This window comes from Lactuca serriola, chromosome 1 (assembly GCF_051521515.1).
Source record: "Lactuca serriola cultivar US96UC23 chromosome 1, Lser_US96UC23_V15, whole genome shotgun sequence".
Classification (NCBI taxonomy): domain Eukaryota; kingdom Viridiplantae; phylum Streptophyta; class Magnoliopsida; order Asterales; family Asteraceae; genus Lactuca; species Lactuca serriola.
Genome location: NC_136408.1, coordinates 32,358,835 through 32,369,350, shown reverse-complemented (window position 1 = coordinate 32,369,350; position 10,516 = coordinate 32,358,835). Strand labels below are relative to the sequence as shown.

General features: G+C 34.1%; 1 protein-coding gene across 1 annotated transcript; it reads right to left on the bottom strand.

The window, feature by feature from the left end:
* Positions 1–1,484: 1,484 nt before the first annotated feature.
* Positions 1,485–4,638, bottom strand: LOC145081009 (calmodulin-binding protein 60 A-like). The gene is made up of 9 exons (XM_079023210.1): positions 4,315–4,638; positions 4,116–4,179; positions 3,886–3,977; positions 3,691–3,748; positions 3,450–3,526; positions 2,873–3,360; positions 2,574–2,734; positions 2,255–2,458; positions 1,485–2,186 (listed from the first exon to the last, which is right to left on the bottom strand). The coding sequence occupies exons 1-9, from the start codon at positions 4,416–4,418 to the stop codon at positions 1,701–1,703; spliced, it is 1,734 nt and encodes a 577-aa protein (XP_078879336.1). The 5' UTR covers positions 4,419–4,638; the 3' UTR covers positions 1,485–1,700.
* Positions 4,639–10,516: the final 5,878 nt, after the last annotated feature.

Sequence of the window (10,516 nt, the reverse complement as noted above, 5' to 3'; positions counted from 1 at the left end):
TTTATTGGGTATTGAGGTAGCCCAGTCTAAGAAAGGGTATCTTCTTTCTCCGACTATATATATATATATATATATATATATATATATATATATATATATATATATATATATATATATATGTATATATATATATATATATATATATATATATATATATGTATGTATGTATGACTTGTTTACACAGGCAGGCCTCTTTAACAATCAGATTGTTGATACTCCTCTTGAAACCAATGCATGGTACTCTCCTACTGATGGTGTGCATTTGTCCGATCTGAATCTTTATTTGCACTGTTGTCGGAAGTTTGGTTTATCTCACAGTTACTCGTCCGGATATTGCTCATGTTTATCATGTTGTTAGTCAGTTTGTTACTGCTCTTATCTCTATTCATTGGGGAGTTGTACTCCGTATTCTGAGATATCTTTGTGGCACTCAGTTTCAGACCCTCTTATTTCTCTCGACATCTTCTCTTGAGCTACATGCCTATATTGACGCTAATTAGGATAACGATTGTCATGATCATAAATCTAACACCGGATTTTGCATATTTCTTGGAGAGTCTCTCATTTCATGGAATAACAAGAAACGGGACGTTGTCTCTAGATCTTCCACGGAGGTTGAGTATCGTGTTATGGCTGTGAGATTATTTTCACCTACTCCCTTACATTGTGATAACAAAAGTGCGATACAATTTGCGAAGAATCATATTTTCCATGAGCGGACGAAGCACATTGAGATTGATTGTCACTTCATCCGTCATCACTTACAGTTCGGAACCATATCGCTTCCGTTTGTTTAATCAACCTTGCACCTTGCGGATATTTTTACGAAGGCTCTATCAACATCTCGGTTTCGTTTCTTGTGTGACACTCAATGTTTATTGTTGTGGTATTGTGAGTTCGAAGAAGGATGTAAGCTTATATGTTGTTAGCTCAGATGTTTATGGGCCTTTTAGGCTTTAGCCCTTTAAGATTTGAACTTAACTAGTATTTATTCCTCCCTTGTTTCTTTGTAGCTTTTAAGTTTTCATTAAAAACTTTATAATTTTTGTTTCAATAATCATGTGACAATCTTATCGACATTTAATTGAGCGGACACCATAACACATTGGTAAGATTGCTTCTTCTTTCGCCCACATGTGTGCGTGCGATATTTGTTCAAAAATATATATAAAGTCGTTGAATATTTGCATGTACTAGTTTTTATGTTGCTTAGGCCTTAGCACTTGATTATTATTATGATTTCATGAATAAAAGTCATGTACTCACAGTGTTATAAGCTAATATGCTATAAATTAATTTATCCAAACACCATCTAAATAAAATGAGAAAATAGTAGTTTAACTTACCTATATAAATTTAACCAGTTCTATTACATTGTTATTTATAGATTTAAGTGCAAACTGCAGAAATGATCCTTAGTTGGCAATATTCTTTGGTTTGGGTCATACGAGGTAAAAGAAAACACACAACATGTCAACACAATATTATAGTTTTCAAATAAATACTGAAACAACTAGAAATTAATCCTTGAAAACAACTCGAGACTTGAAACGTAACCAATCTTAATCTACAACAACAGGAATCAAACGCACAGCCATCAGCTCCTCAACTTTGCAAGGGTCGTAATTTGGAAACCTAACTATTTACAAAATGGGTCATTTTGTAAACAAAAAAACACTTCATTCTACAAAACAGACTCTCTAAATCTGCACGTGCTGGATTGGGCTGCAAAGACCATTTGTAACAGTTGATGGATTGCGTACTTTTGAGAAGATGGAAATCCAACCTACCACACACCACACAGACGTCTTCCATTTTTGTGCCTGTGATTGTGAAAAATTAAGATACTGCATAAAATCTTCATCATCGGTTTCATCTCTCGGTTTTTTAGGGGAGTTTGAGATAGCGTGTTCAGATGCAAGCCGTTTGCGGTTTTGACTTGATTGACCACCCATTGGCGTTACTCCGACAATAAAATTACTTTTCCGGTGGCTCTCGATGGTTGTAATAAGTCTTGTGGGATTGTTTTTCTGAGGAATCACCAAGTTAAGGTCGCCATAAGGGAATGAGTTCAGGGTGGTAATGGTGGGCGGCTGAAGATGGTTAATGAGGGAAGCCTCATCTTCGAAAAAGACGACTTCCCTCCACTGTTCAGATGCTGATACTACTATCTTTTCACCATCAGCCTGACGGGAAAGAAAATCAATTAAAACCAGTTCAAATATTTTATCAACTAAATAAATTATAAACATACCTTTTTCTCGTTGGAAAGCTCATCCAAAGGAAGGAAGAGAGAATCGGAAACTAATCCCACCAAATGTCCATAAACATTAAAAGCCACACCATGTTTGTTTTGATCATCTCTTGAATTAAGGTACAAGTATATCCCATTATCGTCCTTACACTTGTGTGCATGGTCCATTATGATCTTCCAGTCGTTAGGACGAACCTTAAGTATCTGCAGATAGGGCAATATTAATGACATGATTGTTACTATGATTGAGCAATTAAGTGGACATTAGCTAGCAAGCACTCGGATAGAAACTGAAACAAAAAACAAGCAAAAAAGTTACATCTTTGAGCTTCTCTGGATTAATTGCATTGAGAGTACGGAGGTCCATCACAGTTTTTATGTTTGCTTTTATCAAATGTTTAAAGCAATCACTACGATGGTTGATCCCATGTAATCGATACACTTCGTCGGATGAGGATGGATGCTCATGCTTGTTGTACTCTGAAAAGTGAAAACAGAATCCATGAAAATATAATCCAATCCATATATAACTATATCAAATCAAATGTATAAAATAAAACATATGTACTTACTGAAATTGCGTTTGTCTATAAAATAATTAAAACAGTATGTACTTACTGAAATTGCGTTTGTCTTTAACGAGAAAGGATTCTGTTTTTGCTTCTTTTACCCTAGTGCCAAAAATAGCATCCTTTGACCTTGCACCCAGCCTACAGATTCTTTTTCCCTTCCAGGTTGAATTGTGTGTGAATGAAATCTTATTAACATAAACAATACCTTCTTTTAGTTTTAGGAAAGTGTTTCCTTGAAGCACTTTCTTGCCTTTCCATTCACGGATGATCTTATTGTTAAATTCATAAGAAGTCCAATTCTCTGTTTCGAAATCATTACAATCGCCCTCAAGAACGACTATTTCAATTTCTGTTGCAGCTTCAGTCCCAGTCGTGACAATCTGCCCTGAGCTTTGATCAACCAAAGCTACTACAAAGGGTTTATCGTCCTTTCCTTCAATATTCTTGCTTGTAGAAACGGGTGTAGAGATTCCGTTTAAGAACTGGAATTGGAAAACTGGTGATCCTGAAGTACTTGCTGTGTTACCAGAATTCCTGAGAAAATTACAAGTATGTGTAAGCCGAGGGGATGTAGTAATCATAACTATCTACCACTTTTTCTGGATGATAAGTTTATTCATTACCATGTCCTGCCTGTCATCAGATCCAAGCCATATTTCTCCTTAACCATGGAAAGAATGTTTTGGTGCTTTGCGTTGATCTGGGGTACATGCAGCAAGAGTAACCGTTATTCATATGGTACCCTATATATGCCGATCTAAAGCATGACAAGGGGCTTGAATGATAATTATATAATTGCAAGATTAACTCAAGAAAGGAAAAAACTGAAGTGAGAGAGAGAGAGAGAGAGAGAGAGAGAGAGACCTCTGCACAAATCATAGGCCATAAAGTTTCCTTGCATATGCGGATCACCATTTCCGCCCTATGAAAACAATTACCATGATAGTAAATAATTCGATCATGAACATATTATGCAGTATCGTCAAACTAATTTAAATGTAATTGATTATCCAACATTAGAAAGAATAATAAATTTGTAAGATATATAGATTTTCTTACTTTCTATCTGTTGAAGTAGAAACCATTGCGAGTTCATCCACCGAACTTGTACTTCCTCCTGCCTCATGGTTCTTCTCATCTTCAGACGGCAGCTGATTAAGCACCGCCATTTTCAAGTTAATTTTATCAAACTCAAAAGTCTGTATTTTCCGTCAAGCTCATATAAAACGAGTGTGTGTGTGTGTGTGTGTGAGAGAGAGAGAGAGAGAGAGAGAGAGAGAGAGATTCACATTGATATGAAACGTAGGCCATATATTTTCAAGGTATAGACGAATGACCCCCTCCATTTCCGCCCTACGAAAACAGCGAGGTGAACAATAAAGAATTGATGAACACATTATGCAGTCTTTCATGAAAGTTGAGATCAGAAGGTAGCACCGATAATAAAAACATATGAAATTAGCAAGAAATACAAATCCGCATACGTACTCTTTGGAAGCATTAGCCCTAGCGAATTCATCAATTGAACTTCTTGTGCTTCCTCCTGCTTCACGGTTGTTATCATCATCCAACTGCTGATTAATCACCGCCATTTTCAAAGTGTTGAAGGTGTATCTGTGTGTTACGTACTGAAAGGTGCTCTCTCCTTGCAACTGATTTGCCTGTGCTCCGGCTTCGACCTTTAAGTGTTAAGTTTTAACGACGGAAAATATGACCCACCACACCGCGTTGTTACTTGATTCCAAACGCTATCACCAATAAAAAAAGAGAAAAAAGAAATTGTTGTCCCTTTTTGGGCTTTTTATAAGCAGTTATATGAGAAGAATCTCAAAGTCCCCGACCTCGTCCCCAACAACAATACAACACGATGCCTTTATTAGATTACCCTGGGGCCTAGGAGCTGGTGGGGACAGGGTCCTGGTTGGGTTAAATCAGGTGTGGTCAGATAAGCATAAGCTTGTGAATACTTTTTGTTTGCTTTTTTTATTTGAACACATTATTAAAATATTAAATTGACTTTTAGAAATAAAATTTTCTGAAATATTATAAACATTTTTTCTAATTTGACCCATTTTAATTTTACTTAATCTTGTACATTTATCACTTTGATTTATTTTTGGATAATGTCGCTATAGCAAATGAAATTTTTTTCGTTTGTTTAATTTAGTTCTTAAAGTTTTTTTTCTTGGTAATTAGACCATTAAACTCGTAATTGGCCTATTAATTACACTATTATCTAAAATATTAGAAGGTTTACCGGTTACAATGCTTATGTGGCACGCTGATGTGTCCAATAAACTTACGTGGGATGCTTATGTGTCGAAGAAGTCCACTTGTCGATATCTACCTTAATAAATAAAGATAATTTTGTCAAATGTTAACTTCTTATTGAATTTGACACATGTCATTTTCTTAGAATTTAAAAAAAAAAAATTTACACTTGTAATTTTTGTATTTTTTTCATTTTTATTCAACTTCCATCTATTAAATGTCACCTTATAGTAATTAATGTGAATTAATGTATATAATAAATCTTCTATTTATGAATTCATATTTCTATTTAATGAATTCCATTTGTGAATTTATATTAATTAGTTTTATTAGTATAGATTAATTAAGGCAAATTACATAAATGGTCATTGTGGTTTATTTTATTTATTGTATTATTTCGAAAGTTTGCTTTAAAAAATACTTAATTTTTACACATTCATATTCAACATGATTTTTTTAAATATGATAATATTTTTTTATTAGTATAGATTGAACTACACCTTATATTTAACTTTTTTAATCTACCCGTGTAATACACGGGTTTCACACCTAGTCTACCCTAATAAATAAAGATAATTTTGGCAAATGTCAACTTCTTATTGAATTTGACACATGTCATTTTCTTAGAATTTTAAAATTATTTTTTTTCCACTTGTAATTTTTGTATTCTTTTCATTTTTATTCAACTTCCATCTATTAAATGTCACCTTATAGTAATTAATGTGAATTAATGTATATAGTAAACCTTCTATTTATGAATTCATATTTCTATTTAATGAATTCCATTTGTGAATTTATATTAATTAGTTTTATTAGTATAGTTTAATTAAGACAAATTACATAAATGGTCCTTGTGGTTTATTCTATTTATTGTATTTATTTCGAAAGTTTGCTTTAAAAAATACTTAATTTTTACACATTCATATTCAACATGATTTTTTTAAATATGATAATATTTTTTTATTAGTATAGATTGAACTACACCTTATATTTAACTTTTTTAATCAACCCATGTAATACACGAGTTTCACACCTAGTAGGCTTATTAATTGAAACCCTCATTCGGACATCCATTAAAGTGTTACTTACCCTTCTCTGAAAAGTCAAAGACTTCCCCTCGACTATTTCCGTCTTGAAGAACAATGTCTTCGAGCTCATCGACCTTAAGGAATCAGCTACAAGTCACTCATGTTCAGTTGCGAGAATGGATAAAGCTTTGTGATTGTGGCGTTCCAGCTAAAGAGCAAACGTGTTGGAAGATAACAAACCCTAGGAGGCGTTTCTGGAATTGTCAAAACGATATGGTAGGTCCCAATACTCCTGATTTTGATAACTTAGTATTTTAGGGTTTGCTGTGTTGTTTCTTGCTGTAAAGAAGATCATGGTAGATTTGTATTTTGTTTGCTTAAAAAAACCCTAATTTTATTTTCTTCTTGACGATGGTGGATTATGAATCAAACACACTTCGTTAGTACATTAAAGGTAGCTGATTTGTGATTGTGAATCAAACCCTAATTTTATTGGCTTTTTATAGACTAGGTTGAAGAAATGTAGCTTCTTTGAATGGAAAGATGAAGAACAGGCAGAAGGGAACTACAAAAACCTGTTATATTCTCTGAAGCAGAAACTGGATGCTAAAGAGGATCTGTCTGAGATGAACAATTTGAGGAGAAGGATTGCTGAAGTGGAGTTTTTGCTTTCACAGGAGCAGTATAAGGTGGCAAAGAGTGAGAAAGAAGTTTATGATGCAAGGAAGGCAATAGGCAGGTACAAGATGATAGTTGCCTTGTTGTTTGCTTGCTTGGTCATTTGTGTTTTGAAGTTAGGGTTATTGTACTTAGTTAGGTTTGTTAGTGTAAGCTTTTGTTTTTTGGGGATCCCTTGTATTTTTTGTAAAGGCATACTAGAAAGTCAGTAATGATGGGCATTTTGTATCTATTGAAGTTGCTTTTAGTTACAAGTTGGGGCTATCAACCTTGATGTGTTGATGTTGTAAGGTGGTAAATCTCTAATGAAAGGGCATATGATAACTAATGTAAAAAAATATTCAAAGTCCTAATTATAGGGCATTTTGTATAATCAGATGTTGATGTTAATGAAACATATGCATGGCTTGTATTCCCATAAAATATATTTAATTAGATTAGTTGTGTATGTTTTCATTTTGGGAACAAAAGAGAAAGTGGTCCATGTGAAAGTACACTATATGTATGGGGAACATTTGTAGTTACTAGTCAGTGGGAGTTTTAATAATGAAAAAATAGGGCCTTTGAACCCATTATAGAACCATATCCAAGACCATATAAAACATTGACATGCATGCACATTATTCCAAATTTTTCCATGCAGAAATAATCAAAGACAAATGTCATGATTTTACTTAAAAAAGGCAACATACTTTCATAAGTGAGTAAAATATCATGTGAACAGTTTCAGTAAAAAGGCAACATATATCAATTACTGACCAAAATACCCTTTTATGTCATGACCAAAATACCATTTTCTGTCATCCATACATAAATGACCAAAATACCCTTTTATGTCAAGAGTGACCAAAATATCCATTACTGACCAAAATACCCTTTTCTCTCATGACCAAAATACCCTTTTTTGTCATCCATACATAAATGACCAAAATACACTTTTATGTCAAGAGTGAACTTAAAAAGGCACTATCCATACATAAATGACGAAAATACCCTTTTGTGTCAGAGTGAAATTGAAAGGCACCATCCATACAAAATTCAAATTAGCATCATCCTAATACATAAACTTTAAATCCAAATTACCATCATCCTAATACATAAATTTAAAACAAATTAACATCATCCTAATACATAAACTTTAAATCTAAATTACAATCAACATTAATCAATTACAAAAGCTTTTCCTTTAGAATTTCCTGGATCATCAACACCACCAATTGTTTTGCCTAATTTCAGCTTCAATATTCTCTCTGACTTTCTTCTTCTTATCCTCTTCAAAATATTTGAAATTGGCCTAACCCTTACCTGTTGGTCCTGGATAATAGGAACAACCTCCTCGGCTTCCTCACCCACAACAACTTCCTCACCTACAACACCCTCATCACCTTCATAAATTCTAGGTGGAGTAAATTGCATAGACTGACTAAAATCCCCTGCACTACTAGATTCAACATCAGTAGGAGTAACTTGCATATCATTTTGAGTAGTATCCATCTCAATTGGAGTCATTTCAACCTCTTCATGTTGTTGTGGTTCACTTGTACTACCTTATATCGCATGATATAATTATGTTAGTGACAAATCATATGTGAATAAATTTAAATTTTAAATGGTTTTACATGTCCTGCATTTTGCTTTACACAAACTTTTTGTTTCTTTTGTTTCTTCACATTTAACTTTTGGGGCCTTGTTTGTGGACAAGTGGCCTTGTTGTGACCTATCTCCTTGAAAATATTACATCTAATTTTCTTTTCATCCTTAGAAACCCTGTGTGTTCCTGTATTCTCTGTAGTGGATTTCTTCCTCTTAGTAGCTGGCCTACCAGGCATCCTTCTACTAATAGGAGGCAATGGTGGAGTATAATTTGTCTCTGACCACATGTCACTGCTATTCATGGGGGCAATTTTGTAATTATATTCCTTCCTAAATGTGGTTGTGCTAAACATGTTGTTTACATAGGCTTCTACATCCCTATTAAGAAAGGATATGCTAGCTACAGAATGAGTACATCGATATCCATTCAATTGCCACAACCTACATGAACATGTTTTCCTTTCTAAGTCCACCTCATATGCATCTGTTTCTCTTATTCCCTCAAACTGGTTTAATCCACTTGGTAGTACCTGATAATGCCTTTGAACTTTTTTAAGCAAATTCACCTTATCCCTTATCTCTGGACAAATATGATTTCCCCATTGTTGTCCCTTTAATTTAATGTTGTAGATTCTGTCCATCATGTATAATCTTAAATCCTCTGACATGGTTATTATGGGCTTCTTCCTGGCATCTACTATTACAGCATTAAAACTTTCTAAGAAGCCATTTTCAACTGCATCACAACACCTTCCAGTTTGAAAGAAAGCTCTTGACCATGTTTTAGGATCTTTCTCCATAAGATATTGATGGGCATCTGGGTTCAATGTCTCAATTTCCTTCATCACAACTTTAAAAGCATGCTTAGTTGTGGCTTTTGATGCTCTCCAAAAAGAAGGTATGATATATGGCACCAGTGAATCTCTTCTGCAAATTCTGGCAAATATGTCTAGCACACTGCTTATGCTCTACATATGGCAGTAACTCTTTAACAACCTCTATCAAACCCTGTATTAGTACAAAGGTTTAAATCATATAGTATAAAATAAATATAAATGAATTACTATGTAAAATACTAACCTTATGTTGGTCTGACATTAAACTGAAACCATTTCCTAAATTCAAGTTTAGATCATCAATGAGAAGCTCTAAAAACCACTTCCAATTCTACTTGTTCTCCACATTAACCACTGCCCAAGCAATATGATATATCTTGTCATTTTCATTCCTCCTAATAGCACAAAGCAATTCCCCCTTACACACACCTTTAAGAAAACATCCATCAAGACCTATTATCCTTCTACACCCTTCAATCCAACCTTGTTTAACTCCTTGAAAACAACAATAGAACTTGCTAAAATATTTCTTTCCATCTGGACCATCCTCCACATCTAGTTTCACAGTTGACCCATGATTTGTCCTTAAAATCTCATGACCATATGACCATAGCTTATCATAATGTTTAACAAGGCTACCTTCAACAAGATTCAGTGCATACTTCTTTGCTCTTCTACATTGCCCCATACTAACTTGGATACCAAACTTGGCCATTACCTTTACCCTAAGCTTCCGTACACTTATTTTCTGACTTTGTACAATCTCTTTGGTATAGTGACTCCCAATACATGCATATGTCACCAATGATCCAAACTTGAAGTTCCTAGCACAATTATGATCAACTTATAGTGACTTGATTTAGAAACTCTCTTCATCACTCATCCAAGAAGCCCATAATCTAAATGTTCAAGCACCCTTGCTACACCTTACCAAAAGTCTTTTCCTATAATGTTTTTCAAAACACAATTGATATCCATTAGCTACAACATAGTTACACAACATTGATTTTACTTGCCATGGACCCTTAAATCTCATCCCTAGAATTGGCTTTTGTTTTTTCCAGTGTAATAGCTCATTAAATATGGAATGAGTTTGAATGTTAAGTTCAACTTCTCTCCCATTGTCATCATCTACAATGTTGTTATCCTCCTCATCATCAACACATAACTTACTCAAGAAAAGGATCATTTGATGTCCTATTCATATGCACTACATCCTCATTAATTTTAAAGGCAACATTACTAAGTTCATCCATGTTATCTTCATTTTCACCATCAATACAA